At 37.6% G+C, this 20,201-nt stretch overlaps 3 protein-coding genes across 3 annotated transcripts; 1 reads left to right on the forward strand and 2 right to left on the reverse strand.

Moving 5' to 3' along the window:
* Positions 1–40: 40 nt before the first annotated feature.
* On the reverse strand, positions 41–10,844 carry LOC107037865 (heterogeneous nuclear ribonucleoprotein U-like protein 2). The gene is made up of 6 exons (XM_015256643.2): positions 10,481–10,844; positions 7,212–8,508; positions 6,129–6,847; positions 5,587–5,826; positions 4,078–4,634; positions 41–2,708 (listed from the first exon to the last, which is right to left on the reverse strand). Exons 1-6 carry the CDS (start codon positions 10,608–10,610, stop codon positions 2,559–2,561), a joined length of 3,093 nt encoding a protein of 1,030 aa, XP_015112129.1. The 5' UTR covers positions 10,611–10,844; the 3' UTR covers positions 41–2,558.
* Positions 10,845–11,674: 830 nt separating this feature from the next.
* Positions 11,675–16,199, forward strand: LOC107037866 (adenylyltransferase and sulfurtransferase MOCS3). The gene is made up of 5 exons (XM_015256644.2): positions 11,675–11,984; positions 12,963–13,176; positions 14,397–14,695; positions 15,262–15,720; positions 15,848–16,199. Exons 1-5 carry the CDS (start codon positions 11,807–11,809, stop codon positions 15,997–15,999), a joined length of 1,302 nt encoding a protein of 433 aa, XP_015112130.1. The 5' UTR covers positions 11,675–11,806; the 3' UTR covers positions 16,000–16,199.
* On the reverse strand, positions 15,973–20,179 carry LOC107037867 (probable galactose-1-phosphate uridylyltransferase). Its single transcript, XM_015256646.2, has 6 exons — positions 20,082–20,179; positions 19,801–20,022; positions 17,938–18,107; positions 17,660–17,865; positions 17,187–17,415; positions 15,973–16,627 (listed from the first exon to the last, which is right to left on the reverse strand). Exons 2-6 carry the CDS (start codon positions 19,835–19,837, stop codon positions 16,166–16,168), a joined length of 1,104 nt encoding a protein of 367 aa, XP_015112132.1. The 5' UTR covers positions 19,838–20,022; positions 20,082–20,179; the 3' UTR covers positions 15,973–16,165.
* Between the last annotated feature and the right edge of the window lie 22 nt (positions 20,180–20,201).

Raw genomic sequence — 20,201 nt, forward strand, 5'->3', positions numbered from 1 at the left:
CTTTTATGATCCCATCCAATCCCCCCATAACAATCAATGGTTGACTTATACAAGACATCTTCTTTATTTTACGAATGAGTTTATACATTCTTATTAACAAATAGGGTCATAGAGTTATCCTCGATTTACTCGGTACTCGTGTCCCTATTTTCCACATGTTCATGTCAAAAAATTACATGAATTTGGAGAAGAATTAAATACACACCTACCAAATGCTTCGTATAATTTTTCCTCACTGTGTTCCTGCCATTTGAATGCTCTATCGTTTGACCAAATGAGTAGGAGCTTGATCCGTGGGTTTTGAGGATATTTTAGTTTCTCCATCAGATAGTTGAAATGAACAATGAAGAGAAATAGAATGAATCTCCATTACATGCAAATTTTCATCATTTACTTAATATTTTCAGCCATGTCAATAATTTTGAAATGAAAGAAACAGTTAAATATGATCCGTTGCAACGGCAGCTTCATGCTAATTTAATAATGTACATTGTATACAAACTACTGTATTCTTTTTCTGGAGAACCTAAATAGATGTTTAAAAATGCAGAGTGCGGCCTTTTATGATCCCATCCAATCCCCCCATAACAATCAATGGTTGACTTATACAAGACATCTTCTTTATTTTACGAATGAGTTTATACATTCTTATTAACAAATAGGGTCATAGAGTTATCCTCGATTTACTCGGTACTCGTGTCCCTATTTTCCACATGTTCATGTAAAAAAATTACATGAATTTGGAGAAGAATTAAATACACACCTACCAAATGCTTCGTATAATTTTTCCTCACTGTGTTCCTGCCATTTGAATGCTCTATCGTTTGACCAAATGAGTAGGAGCTTGATCCGTGGGTTTTGAGGATATTTTAGTTTCTCCATCAGATAGTTGAAATGAACAATGAAGAGAAATAGAATGAATCTCCATTACATGCAAATTTTCATCATTTACTTAATATTTTCAGCCATGTCAATAATTTTGAAATGAAAGAAACAGTTAAATATGATCCGTTGCAACGGCAGCTTCATGCTAATTTAATAATGTACATTGTATACAAACTACTGTATTCTTTTTCTGGAGAACCTAAATAGATGTTTAAAAATGCAGAGTGCGGCCTTTTATGATCCCATCCAATCCCCCCATAACAATCAATGGTTGACTTATACAAGACATCTTCTTTATTTTACGAATGAGTTTATACATTCTTATTAACAAATAGGGTCATAGAGTTATCCTCGATTTACTCGTTACTCCTGTCCCTATTTTCCATACATTCATGTAAAAAGATTGTGTTGGACTCGACGCAATTCATCCGTGTGAATTTCGAAAAGAATTTAATTATGATTTATCATCAAGACTACTGTACTTACATACCTATTGTCACTTAAATAATGTTCCTCTTACTCTTTTACTGCTGTTGTTTTCCTTAAAATATATCGCTCACATACATCATTCTCAATCGATTGTGATTCAAACTCTTCTATTCATACATTTCTACATTCAATTTTCTCGTAATCCTCAGTAATCTCAAATTTAGATTTCTCACGCTGTACAGCATTTCATAGAAAGTAATGAATAGTCGCAGCAAACAATATTTGCGGGGTTAGAATTGAATAACTAAAGATAATGATTAAAATAAATCATTTATGCCGAAATATCCATATTTGTCTGCAATATTGGGCATCCACTGGATTATATAATTTCCTCAATTAATTCTTCCCTATATACTTATAATTCAATGCTCATTAGGCGACGGATGGTGTCCTATGCCATTTTCAATGCACAATTTTTTAACAACAAGACTCACTGAATCAGTAAACAATACATGCAACAAATGAAGGACTGAAGTTTTCTGTCTCGATCGTGTGCTGAAGTTGAATGAAATTCCAGTAGTAAAAAAACATACGGTGACTGGTAACATATGGGAAATGTTGATAAATCATGGACTAAGAAATGTATATGTAAACACTTGGCTTTTTTTTACGTAAACAGGAATGTAGATTGGTTTTCTAATGATAAAAATTATATTCACCAAAATAATCAACCACGAATTTGTGAGTTATATTTTTGCAGTATTTTTATAGGCGAATCTGTACATATTTACATAACTTGCCATGAATGTATTTACTGATTATAATCATTCTACCACTGTGGTGCCCTTTGATCAATTGTAATTAATCAACATTGTGTATTTTTAGTCAATGACAATTGGATAATGCAGATTAACCCTCAATGCATTGATAAACGCAAGTCGAGGATTGATACATCCAAAATACATGAAAAATATACCGTAAAATACAGCTGATGCTAGACACTTCGTCCTCGATAATCGCTGTCACTTGTATAATAAAATATACTAGTTTTAATTAATGGTAATGTCATTATATTGTAAAATAAAGATGAGATTATGCAGTGTCGGATAGATGAATGACAGCTGAATTCCATAATCCAGTGGGTGTGAACTAAATTCTAATGATGCATTTACCAGCTCGTCGGCTCTCTTTATCCATTCTTTAGTGATGAAAAAACAAGTACAAATCACTCATACTTACAAAATCTACTTTTGTTGTTGAACACTAGTGTTCGAACCGTCTGTCGAGTAATTGTAAGATTGTGTGTAACCTTGCCATCCTTGGGGATAGTTGTTGTACGATGATCCAGTGCTTGTTGTCGAGGCTGCGGACGTTGAATTAGCACCAACTGTGGACTGAAATCATCGGACAATTAATTTTTTAGATCTTATTTAATGACAACTTTGATATAAATCATTCAAATTGTACAGGATAATTGGGATTTGAATAAACCCATTTGTCAAATTGAAAATCAGTGGCGATGCGGCAAAACGGTTCAAGGAGAGGGCTAAATTTTTGTTGAAAGCTTTTTTGTAGCCCTCAATTCACTCTAGAAGAAAGTAATTACGAAAATTTCGTTGTCTTCTTTAGATTCAGAGATATTCATCAGCTCTGGCCTAAATCGACTTAAGGATATCCAAATACTTTGGCTATTATTTCTCCAGTGAAATGCTTTGTATTTTTGTAGTCGAACATCAGAGCTTTCATTTAAGCCCCATTTGACCTGGAGTTTCCGGACATTTTGGAATGATTTTATTATTTAAACTTTGCAAGTCTGAATTTCAATCTCGATATTGAACCGTTAGAAAAGATTTCGAAAATTTGAAAAAAAATTAGAAAGTTTATATTTGGGGGAAGATTGATGAAATAGTTTATAAACAATGAATTTCCTACCATAAAAATCATTTGTTTGCAATCGTAACAAATTTCTTCATATTCAGAATTTTACCAGAAATCGATTTCATTCCTAAAAAAATACAGTTTCCGAAAGTTTACAGAATTTCAATCATTTATTTATAAACGAAGAATGTTTCCAAAAATAATAATTCTGTGCAAAATGTAATTTTAATGACGCTGAATATTCATGATGTTTTTTAATTTTTTCTCCCGCAATTTGATTGACAAATCTTATGATTGAAATTCAACAGCGAAGTGGTAAAAGGAGATAAGTCAATTTTGACTACTGACCAGTTTTCAATGAATATCTCGGAATCTAAGGGAGACAGCAAAATTTTTGTTATAACCTTTTTTGTGGAGCCGATTGAGTGCTACAATAAATGTAATTGCGAAAATTTCGCTATCTCCTTTAGATTCGGAAATATTCCTAAAAAACTCAACTGAGAGATAAGTCGACTTATCTCCGTTTACCACTTCACTACTGAATTGATCCAATTTATAACATACAGATGACTTTGGTACTTTTTTTCATTTCTTACATACCGAAAATGAGAAAAAATCACGTTTCAATTGCTTCCAATGACATAAAATCATTAAAACAGTCCCCTCACCAGGATTTTTGACCGATTGAATTGAATTTTGGTTCCCATACGCATAATATATCGACGAAAAAAGAACCGTTTTACCGCTTCACTACTGAAATAATCGATTCAATCGACATTGAATCAATGAAATCGTTGACAACCTCAAATATTCCAAATTGTTCAAACTAATGCATTGTCCATTTGAATATATTCAAACATCAATACTCATTAAAATTATACTCACACCCTGTCCACTAGTTGTACTAGATTGTCCGCTGGATGGTTGCTGCTGACCCCAATACTGATTGTAATACTGTTGACCCCAACCCCCCCAATTGCCATTGCCATAGCCCTGCTGAGTGTAATTGCCCTGATTGTAGTTTGCGTTGGAACCATATCCCTTCCAACTGCCCCAGCCACCTTGTGCGCCCCAACCTTGTCCACCTCCCCAGCCACCAGGCGTCTGTGACCCACTTCCCCATCCACTGCCCTGTGAGCCACCCCAGCCACCGGATGATCCCGAATTATGGTAATTGCTGTTCATGGGACCCCAGCCACCACCTCTCGCTGCTCCTGCACCCCTTCGATCACTGCCTCCTCCTCGTCTGTCGCTCGGTGCCCCACGTCTCTCGTTCGGACGACTCATGGGTCCCGGGGGACCACCGCGTCCCCTCCAGCCTCCTGGGGGTCCATAAGGCCCACCAGGGGGTCTCATGTGACCACCTCGTGGACCTCGGTCTCTCCAACCACCTGGCATCTGGCTGCCACCACGCCATGTGGCATTTCTGTTTCTGTCTGGATCTGTAAATATTGATGAAATTATTTATTTATCACTGATATTGATGGAATTATTAATATTTATATTTAAGGCCCGGGTGTACTATCTTTCGAATGTTATCTGGATTTTTATTATCTTTCTTAATCCAAAATCGTCAATTGAGTGGTACATCATATAGAAATTCCCAAAAATTATGATAGAATGATAAAGAAAAATAGAAAAAATTCTGAACTTTTTCAAAAAGAGCGTTTTTAATTGAGATTCAGAATGAGTTGAAAAAAGTGGAAATTACAAATATCTGATTCGCTGTGGCAAATTATCTATTAGCTGTCATTTTCCATGGTGGTTAACAAAACACTAACTTCTCATGGAAAGTGACAGCTAGGTATCTCAATTTTCAAAGCAGTGGTATGTAGTCATCTGCCATTTTTATGTGATAAAAGTGTGATTAAAAAATTCTCCAAAATATTACAACTTTTTTCAAAGAGCCTTTTCCGTAATAAATGTCTCTGTGCGGAAAAGATTTACGAAATCAGTCTTCCCCCTGCATGATATTGGGTGACAGGCCGCCATTTGTCACCGTAAATCAGATACATTTTTCAATTTCTTGTTATTCAACTTATTCTGTATATAAATTAAAAATGCTCTTTAAAAAAATTAAGAATTTCTTCTACTTTTTTTTTATTATTCATTCATAATTTTTCAAAAGTTCTGCATGATGCAGGACTCAATTGACAATTTCAGATGACGAAAGATGAAAAAAAAAAACATCGAGATAACGTTCGAAAGATAGTACACCCGGGCCTTAATCAAATGAAAAAAACAATGAATTATACACGATAGAAGGAAATGATGTGGACAATAACAATACTATAGGCAATACAAGAGAAATTTCCCACTGGTTTCTCCAGTGAAATGCTTTTCTACTTTTGTAGTCGAAATCAGAGCGATAGTAGTGTGTGTTGTTATACATACAAGCATTCCTCCTGTCGCGATTATCTCGATTGTCCCTGTTGTCTCGATTGGGTCGTGCATCACGATTGCTTTCAGTACTCTTCTCAAACCGAGGGCGTTTGGCTATCGGTTGCTGTGCGAAACCTGCATCTTTGCCCTCCTTATTGTACATGGCGATGAGCTTCTTAGCCTCTTCCTCACCGAGCTCAACCCACTCAATGACATCGAATGAATCACCCACCACCGGTGCACCGAAGTTGGCTGAAAAATTGTCAAATTCCGGGGATTAATGTCTCACGAATTAATTAATTTATCAACAATTTTCGTTGTCTTTCGCCCAAAAAATAGTGCCTTATTTTAATGTTTCAAAGGTCTTAAAATACGATTTTCAAAAATCTTAATTTGAAGCCTGAAATTTTAAGGGGAGATGAAGATTGGAGACTTTCAAAGTCTCAATTGAGACTTGAAGATTTGAATTGGAGACTTCGCAAGTCTCAAGTTGAGGCAATAATCCCCAAAATAAAGCCTGTTTATTTCCAACGTTAAACTCTTCATAAACCAACCTTTCATTTCCATAATAGCAGAATCAGGAACCTCCTTGCCTTCCACAGCCACCCGTTTAGCATTCCGCGCCTTGAACTCCTCCTCCGTGGGTACAACAACAATCGCCCTCCGTTGGAATCCATGAAAATGTCTCATTTTGCGTCTCTGTGCGGAAGGATACACATTCGTCTGATCCAAAATATAGTTTCGCCTCCTGGTGGCAGCAACGTCCAAAAGTTTATTGAGACACCTCGTGCACTTGTCAATCAGCACATCCCACCGTCCATGATAATTCCTCTTCCTGGGTAACCCAATGACCTTCATCTTATCAATGAGATTATTGGTCCCCAGAACATTGTACATCTTCTCATGATGCTCCAACGCATAGTTGGTAGCCCAGAAAGTTTTCCCAGCAGCAGGCAAGCCACACATCATGATCATTTCGCAATCCTCCCGCCTCTCAGGCCTCACAGGCCCAGGAACTCGGTCCTTGATGTCCACCTGTCCCACTGGCACAAATCCATCGAGAGGAGTTCCACCCCAGGGCTCTTCGTCCCCAAAGTTGCAGGAAAATTCGCAATTCTTCGTCAGAACATGTGGGAACAGGGCCTTGCCCGCCAGCTCAGCCTTGGACACCCTGAACGCCTGCCCCAGATTCTTCCCATTCAGAGTATAACTCATGACTGCGTCAGCCCCAGACATGTCCAAGTAGCATCCAAGGACGTCATTCAACCCATACCTGGAAAACGAATAGCCACGAAATGTGATGAGTGGGGATAATCCTCAAGGAGCTATACTAATTCAGTAGCGAAGTGGTAAAACGGTTCAAGTCAATTTTGACTATTGGCCATAAGTTTTCAATGAATATCTCGCAATCTAAGGGAGATAGCAAAACTGGGAGGTAAGTTGACTTAGGCCGTTTTACCACTTCGCTACTGAAACGTATCAAGACGTACTGAAGCAGTCGTTCACACGCTCTGACAACAAGTCAGGCCAATTTACATCGAGTAAATTGCGTGAATAAACTCATATTACTAAAATGTATTGGAACGTTTTATCATTTATTGGAACCCTATGTAGCATTCAGAACAGTTAATACATACCTCGGTCCATAATCCTTGAAATTATTTCCTGTGGAGATCTTGCCAGTCCCCCCATAACCATAACTCAATTTCTCCTCCCCCAGCTGCATCGAGGTATGAACCACCGACCATCCAGCACGCAGAACGTGTGGATACTCCTCATCCTGAAGAGTGACAGGGCATTCGTACTTAACCTTGACTTCGTAGTAAACTTTACCACTGGTAAATCCAAATGAGGCTCTAGCCCCAGCCCAGACGTACCCAAAGCCATCGTTGTGCATCGGGGTTGCTGATAAAAACGAGGATTTATCGATCACGAGATTGAGATCTGAGTCGTACCAGGAGAGTAGAACCCTCGAGTAATCGATCTCGGGCTCGTCGTCGGTTTTAACTGGGGGTGGAGGGCTCCTCGGGTGATCACAGCTCGTCGAACGCTTTCTCTTCCTGTCCTTGCGGTCCTTTCTGTCCTGATCCACCAGGTCCTTGTCGTCCTCCTGTTTGATCTCCACCTTCATGTCCACGTCCTGGGTCGACTCGTGCTCGTTTTCAATTTTGAAATTCTCTTGTTCTTGTTTTATGTGAACGTCTGGCTTCTCCTCTGGCAACTCTTGCTTCACGTCTTCAGGCATTTTTGTTTCGTTCTCCTCAGGGGGATGTGAGACGTTCTCCTCGTTCACTTCCATTTTCTCTTCGGAGCTCTCGGGGATCTGGCTGATGTCGTCAGACACCTGGTGGTCGGTGCTCTGCGAAGATTTTGAGTCGTCGTTGTTGGCTCCAGGGGATTCCTCATTCTCCTGGGTCTCCTCTGGGAGCTCGACTGTTTCGGTGGCAGGTATTTGCTCGACAGGCTTTTCAGGTAATTCTGGGGGTTCTGGTGCCTCTGAGGATGCAACAATGGCTTGGGCTACCTCTGACTCCTTGGGTTCTTGAACAGAGTCCTCTTGCTGAGCTGGTGGTATCTCTGGGGCTTCCTCAGCTACTTGGGGAGTGCAGGTGTCAGCCTTGGGGGGCTCGGTTAATTCCTCAACTGCTGTCTGGGGCACTGCACCACTCTGGGGCTCATCCTCCAGCAATGCTGCTTCAGTTTCCTTGTCGATTATTGGTGACAGGGGCTTTTCGATCACTGGAGGCTTCACTGGTGATGGCTGCTTCTGCGGGGCAGGGGGAGGGACCCTGGAGGACGCCTTCGCTGGGGTTCCTCGGAGACTCCTCGAGGTTCTTGTTGAGATTTTTGAGGGAGTTGCCGGCTTGCTCGGCTCCGGGGTCTTTTGACGAACTTCTTGGGGGGCTGGCTCCGGGGAAGATGCTTCTTCAGCTTCTGTTGAGATAATTCGTGGGGTTAGTGAGGGAAAAAATGAATGGGCGAAATCCTGGGGGTTTTTTAGGGGGAGGACATCCAGAAAAATTAATTATTTGAAACAAATAAACAAGTTTATTTAAATTGGAGGAATTGAAGTTTTTGCTCCAGTTGAACATTTTTCTTCATTCATTTTCTTGATTTATTTTATTATTTTTGGTTGAAAAGTGAATGGATGAACTCCAGGGTCATTTTTCGGTAAGAGTACACTTAGAAACGTGCTTTATTTGAATCAAATAAATAATTTTATTCAAATTGTACGAAATGAAGTTTTTATTCCAATTATAAATTTTTCTTTATCTGAGGTTTTGTTTGTATTAAATAAATGTTTTTTTATTATTAATGAATCTTTAGTTAATTCAAATAAATTCTTCATTAATAATTAATAACGGTTTTTCGTGTATCAAGAAAATTTTATTATTTGAATTAAATAATTGTGTCTGTAAACTTGATACTATTCATACTAGTACTAACTATTATTGCCCCGGGATTAAAATTGACTCGAAAAAAGGTGAAAGAGAAACACGCAATAATTATTAGGGAGCATGCTAATACGGTTGAAACGTAATTTCGAATTTCTTTCAGAAAATACATGAAAATGTCATTTCCTTAAAATGAGAAAACTCTTTACTTGAAATAAATGAATTCTTCATTTGATATAATTCAATCTTTATCTTTTTGAAACAAGTAAAGAAGTTTATTCACTTCCACCAACCCAACCCAAATCCCATACCAAAATATCCATCGAGAATTTCCCCAACCGAACCAAAATCACCGATGCAACCAACACACATAAGCGTGGAAAATTCCGTCATCTCCCTCAAACCCCAAGAAATTCCGCAAAACATCCAAAGCTGACCCCTCCCCCAACGAAACAAAAAACATCCAAAATACCATTCACTCTTTCCTACTAATATTCCAAGGAAACTGAATGAAAAGACTCATAAGAACCATTCACACAATAAAGTGAGAACTTGAAAAACGTCACAGAATTTTAAATCTCCCTCTAACTACTCCATACGAAATACTTCACCTTGAGGGTTAGTTTTTTGTCTCTGAATCTAACATCTCCAGTCCACCCCAACCCCAAATCCCATTGAATCCCTCAAACTGAATGAATGAAACCCCAACAATAGGCTACCAAAATATCCATCGAGAATTTCCCCAGCCGAACCAAAATCACCAATGCAACCAACACACATAAGCGTGGAAAATTCCGTCATCTCCCTCGAACCCGAAGAAATTCCGCAAAACATCCAAAGCTGTCCCCTCCCCCAACGAAACAAAAAACATCCGAAATACCATTCGCTCTTTCCTACTAATATTCCAAGGAAACTGAATACAAAAACTCATAAGAACCATTCACACAATAAAGTGAGAACTTGAAAAACGTCACAGAATTTTAAATCTCCCTCTAACTACTCCATACGAAATACTTCACCTTGAGGGTTAGTTTTTTGTCTCTGAATCTAACATCATTTCCAGTCCACCCCAACCCCAAATCCCATTGAATCCCTCAAACTGAATGAATGAAACCCCAACAATAGGCTACCAAAATATCCATCGAGAATTTCCCCAACCGAACCAAAATCACCGATGCAACCAACACACATAAGCGTGGAAAATTCCGTCATCTCCCTCAAGCCCTAGAAATTACCCAAAACCTCCAAAGCTGTCCCCTCCCCCAACGAAACAAAAAACATCCGAAATACCCCCAACTCTCCACTCCCACTCGTCCAAGAAAACCCACTACAAAAACTCCTTTCAAAAACACGAAAACACTGCACTCTTCAGTTTGTTGATGCAGCCGTGAGCCCATCTATGCCACAAGAGACATGGAGAGCGAGTGTAAACAACCCCCAATTCCTCAGGGTCAATCGCTTTTCACGAGGGACTCACTCAACTCCATTAATTATTACAAATCGTGACTTACCTTCAGCTTCGCTTTCCTCCAACGCTTTCCGGAGTCGTTCAACAAGCACCGCCTTATTTCCCTTGGTGTCAAGACCACGCTGTGATAATTCAGCACGTAACTCAACCACTTTCAGTTTGGCTGGATCCATAACTCTGTTTTTATATCATACAATCGAATTGGTTGTAACCAGGTTATACGTGGCCAGTGTCAACTGAGCTTTTTAATTCCTCGGATTTATCGAACTCTGTTGTTATTATTATTATTATTCTTTTTTTAATTGAGAATAAGAAGAGTGACCATACACACGCGCCAGTGACCCGCGCTACCCTCTGAGACAATATGGCGGGCACTCTAGGCCGGAAAAACCGCCGCGTTACGTATTCCCGTGGAATTTTCACTGGAGTTACGGCGGGATGTGTTTTCTGTTGGGAGCGACGCTCACTTCAGTCGTTAAGAGGCGATTGGACGAGGAGGGGAATGTGCGGGGCAGGAGCGGGCGCCATTGGTCCCTGGGGAGGGGGAAAAGCGCTTGAAAGGGTAGTCTGTGGCGAGGATCCGCCAATCAGGCTACAAGTAGAATCTGCAGAAAGTTATCTCTAAGATGGAATGGTATCTTATGTCAGAGGCGGTAAAAGGATTATCTTGCGAATGCGGCTTTATAATCCGAGCCGAAGGCGAGGATTATCATCACTTCGACAGATAATGCTTTTATCGCCGTGTGGTATATATACGCTATTTTATGTATATCGCTATTTTATGTAATCGCGGTTTATCGGGTCTAATGACATAAAATTCATATACTAATGTCTATCCAAGAGATAGCGTTTTTGAAAAATTGTCTGCTTGCTATTTTTAAAACGTCTCGGCGGGAACGATATGTTTTCATTAAAACTTACATTTTAAGCTATGATGGAGTTCATTTGAAGCATGATATTCAAAAATATCCTCGGAATTCTGATTTTAAAAAAATACAAAATTTTTGCAAATTTTCAAATAAATCAAAATAACGATTATTGTTATTGCCTTCATCTTCGAACTCGGTCAAAAGGACGTCCGAACAATCTTTTTAAACCGTCATTTAATCAAATTCAGAAGTCATAAAAACGGACAATTCTCATGTGACAAAAATCGAGATACTATTTCAAACAAGACTGTTTTTTGGATATCTAAAAGATAATTCTCGCAAGCGATCTAGTGTTGTGTGAAGTTAGCAGGGATTGTTTTCAAGTGAAGAGTGAAGTTTCAATTATTTATCGATGAGAAGATAATTGGGATTGGTTGTACTTTATACTAATTGTTTAAATTTGGAATATTTTTAATTGTGGGTTAAGGGAGTGGGCAGGAATGAGCGAGGAAGAGTTGATCGGTGAAATTAGGGAGTTGAAGTGGTTGTTGAGGGAGAAAGAGGATAACCTCGCTGAGTTGAGGCGGGAACAGGTGATTATTCAAAAAAATGGGCTGAATAATGAGGAGATTGCTAGGTACAGCCGACAGATTTTAATGCCAGAAATCAGTGTTAAAGGTAATTAACAGTTAAGAGGGGTCACACCACTTTTTTCGAGTACCACAAGTATTTAATGAAGAATTCCGGTGATTTTTCTTAAGTTTCTTTTTTATTAAAGAAAAAGTGTGGGCATCAAATGTCGTGAATTTTTCATTTTTCAATAACAATCTTTTCTTATTTAACAGAAGGAATTGAATGATTTCAAATTCCACACGACTGATTTTGCGGAAGGTGATATGGAAAACACAAAAAAAATTTCGTTGAAGAATATTGGAAATGAAATATTTTTCATTTTTTAATAACAATCTTTTCTTACTTAAGGGTGCCAAGTGAATTTGAAAAAAGATTCAAAAAAAATTTTTTCTTTCCCTCCATCATTGGAGAAATATGTATTCATCCATCCGACGAAATTTCAAACCCGCAACCGGAACTAGACATCGAGAAAATAAATGCGGAAAATCCTCTATTTCGCGTGACGAACCTCGAGAAAGCATGGGATCAAATGGGTACGGCGGGTTGAAATATCTCTCTTATTCACCCCGGTACCCCATTGTTTTTTGTCGCCATCACATTGAACACATCATTCCCCATATCTTCAAATTTTTTCAAATTTTTCTTGAGTTCCTAGGGGGTTGAAACGTTCAATTTAATCAAAACTCCATAAGAGGCCGTGTATAAGACTGATTTTGTTTATTTAATTTCTCGATATCCATAAGTTCTAAAATTTTAAAATTGTCACCGATGTTCACCATCTGTCTAATACTATTAATTAAAAAAATTATAACTTTGTTGGTGAATGTCAATTTTCAAGGTCATCGCCAAATTCACTTGGCACCCTTAACAGAAGGAATTGAATGATTTCAACATTTTTTAATTTTTTTCCAACGAATTAAAAAATTAATCGAAAATTATAATATAAATTTTACCTTGGAATGGATGTCGCTAAAATCCAATCAGTTGCATTCTCATTTCTCATGCGTGATTATCTTGCAACAGGACAAGTGAAAATAAAAAATGCATCAGTTCTAATTGTCGGTGCTGGAGGGCTCGGTTGCCCATCAGCTCTGTACTTGGCCGGAGCTGGAGTGGGGCATATTGGTATCGTAGACTACGACGACGTCGAGATAAACAATTTACACAGACAGTTGTTGTACACGTCTGACGACATTGGCATCGCTAAAGTTCATGCTGCCGCTGATCATCTGCAAAGGTAATGCTTCATACCCCAGGCAACGTCTTCTCTTTTTTAAAATTTAGTATTAAACAGTAAAGTGCCGGAGTCATTTGTTTTTACTTAATCCAAATATTTATACTTGTCTTTTCTTTAAGAGTCATTCGCTCAGAGTTTACTGCTGTGATAACTTTTCTCGGAATCATAATATGATTATCTTTATAAAGAATAATTGAATGGAATGGGTATGCTATTTATTGATGAATGCACGTATGAAAACATTTCATACACCGAGAGAAAAACAAACACGTAATCAAACGAGTCTTGTTTGGGCCAACAAATTCGCTAGTTGAAAATTCCCGAAAAAGAATTTGTTTGGTTCGAATTTAAGTCTCAAACATGAATAATTGCTCTGCTTTCGACAGCAACGAAATATTTGGCTGAAGAGGCGGATAATTCACACCAGACGGTGCCTTTTCAGGATGAAAATATCTCATATAGAGGAAAATTTATCAACAAATATTTTATCCCTAAGTTACAAGATTGCTATCATATCATTATTATTGTTTCATTTAAGGGTTCATTTCTTGTCTGTGATTATTAGACAGCTGAAACGAAAAACCACTATCCCTTGTTTCGCATAAAACAATGATTTTTCGGGAGCAAAATACGTATGGGAGTATCGAATAACGAAGAAGTAGTGCTAGAAAGGACATTTCTTGCTTGGACAGAGAATGCAATTTTTTTTAACTACTAAATCTATTTTTGCGACAAAAATTTTCATTCCGGCGTACTCTCTGCATGTTTGGCACAAGAAAAATCCTTTTTTGGTAATTTTCAAAAAACAATTTTCTTGGCACAAGTAAGACTTGTTTGAGAACTTTGTAGTTTTTCTCTCAGTGCTGTAGCAAAACCTAGTCAATTCACTAGACAATTCTATTGAAATGTTCAATCGAACATATTCTCTGGAAAAATCTGTTTTTCTATAAAACTAATTCTATTGAGAATAAAATAAGAATAAATAGAATAATTGACTTGAAAATCTGTATTTGATCTTTTCGAAAGTCTCAATTTTAGATCTTTGAAGTCTCAAAATAAGGATTTTTTCTGGGTGAATGCCTAATAAAATATTTTCTAACGAACATTTCATTACAATTGGTCGAGAACTAATAGAAATCTCAATAGAAATCCGCTGGAATTGTCTGTCAAATTCAATGAAAATCTCAGTATCTCAAAATAAATCCTTAAATTCACTGTAGGCTCAACGGAAATCTGAAGGTAACTCCTTACAAGCTTCAATTGGACAGCACCAATGTCCAGAATATCGTCGAACAATACGATGTAGTCCTTGATGCTACCGACAACGTGCCAACAAGATATCTTCTAAATGACGCCTGTATATTCGCTGGGAAGCCCTTGGTATCGGGGTCTGCACTGAAATTCGAGGGACAGTTGACAGTTTATAATCATCAAGGACCTTGCTACAGATGTATATTCCCGAAACCTCCACCCCCTGAGACTGTGACTAATTGCGGGGATGGTGGAGTTCTCGGTGCAGGTATTAGTCAAAAATAAATGCCTGAAATAATAAACTGCATGATTATTCGCTAAATTGATAGGGGAGAGTGGAGAAAAATAAAACAACCGAGAAAACGACTATTTGACGCAATTCAAGCAAAAAGACAATTTCGTTAACGTTTCATTAATTTAATTTTCATTAACTTTTGTTTATTAACTTTTTTTATTATTGGAAGTATTAAGAGAATAATAATTTTCTATTCGTCATATAATTTGATTGATTATAATTCAATTTATTTGATAGGCCGATTAAAGTTTCATTTTTTCATTCAGTTGAATTCAGCATCACGTTTTCGATTTCCCCTCTGGGTCTCCTCCTGGGCTTTGCTCTGAACTTTGGATTTTGCTGCTTCATTTTCTATCCAATTACTTCATTGACGAAATCTTCGCCCGGCAAAACTTCTCAATAATTTTTATTCTCATCAGTACACTGAGAGAAAAACAAAGACGTTGTCAAAACAACTCTTGTTGGGGCTTAGGCATTTTTCCCACTCTCCCCTATGTGAAAAAAAGAAATTGAACAGATTTATAGAATCCTTTTTTCAGCTGTCGGAACAATCGGTGTTCTGCAGGCCCTAGAGGCCATAAAAATAATCCTGGATATGCCTGGAGTATTATCTGGACGAATGCTACTATTCGATGGTCAACAATCAACATTCAGAAACATACGTCTACGATCGAGAGACCCAAATTGTTTAGTTTGTGGAGAGGATCCCCAAATAACTGAACTATTGGATTACGAACAGTTCTGTGGCAGCAAAGCTAACGATAAAAATCCCAATCTCAAGTTATTGAAGAATGATGAGAGAATAACTGTGAAGGAATATGAAACCGTCAAGAATGTTCATTCTCACTTGTTGATCGACGTTCGATCGCGTGAAGAATTCGAAATATGTAGTTTAGAGGGTTCTGTTAACATTCCTTACTCGGAGATGCAGAAAAATGCGGGACTGGAGAGGACTAAAAAAATTGTGGATGATAAACTTCAGGAGGACAATTCCAATGGTATGTAATTTCCTAATTCTGAGATTTTTTTAAATTCATGAGAATGTAATGTGTAAATTTTACTTTAAAATTGAGTTATTCTTTGGAAAATTTAACCAATGTTTATAATGCCCATTGTTTTTTGCAGTTTACATCATTTGTCGTCGTGGAAATGACTCTCAAAGAGCGGTCGACCTCCTGAAAACTTCGTTGAATCACAGATCGAACAGAATAAAAGATATAATCGGTGGCATTCATGCGTGGACTCGTGAATTAGACTCTACATTCCCAATTTATTAAAAATATTGATTTCAACATTGTGAACATGCAAAGTACATCAAACATTCAGCTAATTATTCTCCTCTATGACTAGTCATTGAACACAACGAAAATCAATAATGATTCATTGAAAATAATTTACATTTATAATTTTTCTTCATCAATAACTGTCAATTATCTGATCCACTCAATTATATTTATTCAACTCCTCAGGAGTTAAACTCGTTTCCGGATGTCTGTAATGCGCATCGGGGAGATTACGAAGTTTTTCAGCAGCTTGCTCAGCAGTTAAATCTCGCTGAGACTGCGCCAACAACTCATATCCAACCATGTGTTTTTTTATCGTTGCTGATCGCAGCAGAGGTGGCAGATACATTCCGTGGAATGTCCAGTGGCTCGAGTCGTCGTTGATTCGAGTTCCAGTTGGGGCTCCATGCCAACCCATTGAATAGGGGAATGAGCAGAGGAAGAGATTATCGTATTTTATGCACAATCGCTTCATTATCACTGCTAGTGACTCTCGTTGGGATTCGGTGATGTCCTGAATCCGAGAGATCTGAGTCTTGGGGAGGAGCATTGTCTCGTAGGGCCACACTGCCCAGAAGGGAACCAGCACGACCCAATCTCTATTTTCAATCACAATTCGTTCCTGAGAAAAAACAATTAATTGTATCTCTCTATGTTAAAAATCCAAATTGACTTCTGGTGATAAAAAATTTGTACTCTAAATTAAGACTTTGAGATTAAGGGGCATGAGGGCCAGAGGAAGTGTTATAAGGGTAGAATAAGGGCCAAAAAGGCCATGAGGGTCAGAATAAGGGTCATGAGGGTCAGAGTGAGGGGTATGGGGGTTAACATGAGGGTCAAAAGCGCCATGAGGATCAGAATAAGGGTAATGAGGGTCAGAGTGAGGGTTATGGGAGTCAAAATAAGGGTCCTCAGAGCCAAAATGGCCATAAGCAGCAAAATGAGGGCGATGAGGGTCAAAGTAAGAGTTATGAGGATTAGAATAAGCGTCATAAGGGTCAAAATAAGGGTCATGAGGGTCAAAAAAGAGCCATGAGGTTCAGAATAAGAGTCACGAGGGTCAGAAGGGAGATATTAAGGGTCCCAATAAGGGCAACAGGGGTCACATTAAGGGTCACAACTCCAATTCAAAAATATTCTCCCAAAACTGATTGACGAGTAAAGTTAATTCATTTGTTTACCTTCTTCTCGAGTTCTCTCTTGACATAGTCAATCAGAAGAGGTCTTTTATGTTTAGAAAAATATTCTCTTAGGTTTTTATCCTTTCTGTCTGGCTCAGAAGGCATGAACGAACTCGCCCAAATCTGACAGTGAGGATGGGGATTGCTGCAGCCCATTATTGTGCCTCGGTTCTCGAATATTTGCACCCAAGTCCAAGTTTTTCCCAGTTCTATCATCTCGTTTATCCATCTCAAGTAATTGTGGAGAATAAAGTTGTTTTAATTAAACACTAATTAAGGAAGTGATGATAATGAATTAAAAATATTTTTCTACTTTTTGAAGTAAAAAGCAATAAATTCCACACAATTCAATATGAAATTGAATTAAAAATTGTAATAATTCTTCGATAATTCAATAATTCATTTTTACATTTTTCTAGTGAAAAATATATTTATTCTATCGAGCAGAATGGAGAGAAATAATAATCACTCACTGTTTAATAACTTCTACAATTTCTTCAACTTTCATCAGAGCCAGTGTGACATTTGACTTGGGATGGAAACACAAAACTTTACAAGTACCTCCCACAGGTTCCATTCTAAACAATTCATCATCTGATTTTTCTATCCGCGGAATGTTTTCCAGCAATGCAGGGAAATCATTGACGAATGAGTAAGTTTTGTCGTACTTGGCGGTGATCTAAAATACAGTTTTAGTTTCCTCTGAATTGTACTTCCTCCAGGTTATTCAATCAATAAAACGAATCTTCACCTTCCCATTGGCTCGAGCATTTCCCGGACACAGAGGATTCTGTGGGTCATACTCCGGTAGTTCCTCATCAGTCGACGGTTCGATTTGACCGGACCAAGGTCTCTTCATTCTGTGCGGAGACACTAGTACCCATTCTCCCTTCAGAGGATTGTACCTCACATGTGGATGCTCTACCATGAGAAACAAGTGGATAATTGTATTTTTGTAAATGAGTATAGTTATTGTTGCTAATAAATTAGCAATTTGCTTCCGAATGGGTTCTCTTTTTTTAATTCTCATTTCACTAGTCTCTTCTTCTGTTTTTTCATGTCAAAGTACTATCATCAATTGAAATGTCATCAAAATTTTGCGGATTATTTCGTTTCGTCAAATAATTCTACATTCAGACCCTCTCGAGACTCGAATTCGTTTTCAGTCCGGGTTTAATCGAGGTTCAATCAAGGTTTAATCGGGGTATAGCCGGGATTTAATCAGGTTTTATTCCGGATTTAGCCAGAGTTTAGCCCAGGTTCTGTCAGAAGTTAGTCGGGACCATGAATCAATATGAATAAGTACTCAACATAATAGACTGGTACCTGAGTTTAATAGAGATAGAGAATTTTATATAAAAAGCTCATGACGGTATTGTGTAACTTGATAAGCAATGATGCTGTTCTCACCATTTGTCAACTTGATTTAGAAGGCATTGAAATATACTTTCAAGCCCTGATTTAATTGCTATTACTAATGATTCTTTCAGTAACCATGGAAAAACCGATTTTCTCTTTCAAATAGCATAAACAATGTGCTGTAACTCAACAACGAATTGTGCCACCCCCATCATATTCTGACAGAATCACGAGGGCATTTTTATGAATTTTTTGAGCCATGACTAATTCCATTTTGACGACAATTTTTTGAGCAATCGTTGAAGAATCGATTTTTGGAAAAATATCAGTTTTTTTTTTATTTTGCATGAAAAATTGAATTTTAATTGGTGTCTAAATTCTATAAATAGAATTAAAGTCTATATTCATGAAAAAATTCACGAAATTCGATAGATATCTTATAAATGAATTTAAAATGCCACATTCATCCACACATTTTTGTGAGGAAAATATCCATCGAATTATTTTTTTCCATTTCTTATAAAAAATTGGCATTTTTCGATTTTTTCTACTCGTAAAAATCGTACTGATTTTACAATTTTCAATTTTTTTCAACGAATTTTTTTTTGTGTATTCCATATGACCTTCCGCAAAATCAATCGTATGGAATGAAATCACTTAATTCGGTCTGTTATTAAATACACAATGAATATTGTTAAAAAATGAAAATTTCATGAAGTTTCTGCCTACACTTTTCTTTCATACAGTTTTTTCGAAAATTGAATTTTAATTGTTGTCAATAAATAGAGCTTATTACAGTCTATATTCATAAAAAAATTCACGAATTCAAACAGGAGATAGAGAAATTCAGTAGATCCCTTATAAAAAAAAAATTAAAAGACCACATTCATCCTTACATACAGACACCATCTAGAAATCTCATGTTCGCACTTTTTAAACCATATTCAATTACCCAATTACAAACAATTGGAACTTTAAATTTAAGCAATTCCGAAGCTTCCATTCAAAATCAACAACAAATCCACAAAAACATCGCATTAATAAACTACAGTCCAACCAAAACTTCTTTCCTCGCATGAACTTAGTTTCAGGTAACGAGTTCCCGCATGGTTTCCATTATCAAATTGTTGAGTTGTCAATGAAAACAAAGGAAACCCATTTTTTCCACAGGGAAAACAAATTTGGGCCCGACTATATTAAAAATCCACCGAATTCCTCAACAATCAATTTAACCAATTACATCATACGATTTTACCTGTGGCATCGAAAACGTCCGCCTCCTTCGTTGCCATGATTCTAATGCCCTTCACACTGCAATCGACTGATGCATCTGACTTTAATCCGAAAACGTGATACTAAACACTTTTATCAGTCGGATAACCTTCACTCCTCGGAGGTCAGATTTTCACAGGAGACGGAAAAAAACACTCATAGTAGTCTGAAAACTCCACTCAACAACGAAAGAATCTTCTCTTCGCTAAAAAAAATTGACTGTTGAATTGACTGTTGATTGCACTCGTCAATTATTTTCAGTACCAATTTTCATCACCGTGACATGATGACCCATGACATGATTACCATAGAACATCGCTATTTAAAATTTTCGCCATGGGAATGCAGCTCACGCCCCATTGGGCAATTCCGTTTCCAATCGTC

This window comes from Diachasma alloeum, unplaced genomic scaffold (genome assembly GCF_001412515.2).
Source record: "Diachasma alloeum isolate Michigan unplaced genomic scaffold, Dall2.0 Dall_scaffold_00271, whole genome shotgun sequence".
Classification (NCBI taxonomy): Eukaryota; Metazoa; Arthropoda; class Insecta; order Hymenoptera; family Braconidae; genus Diachasma; species Diachasma alloeum.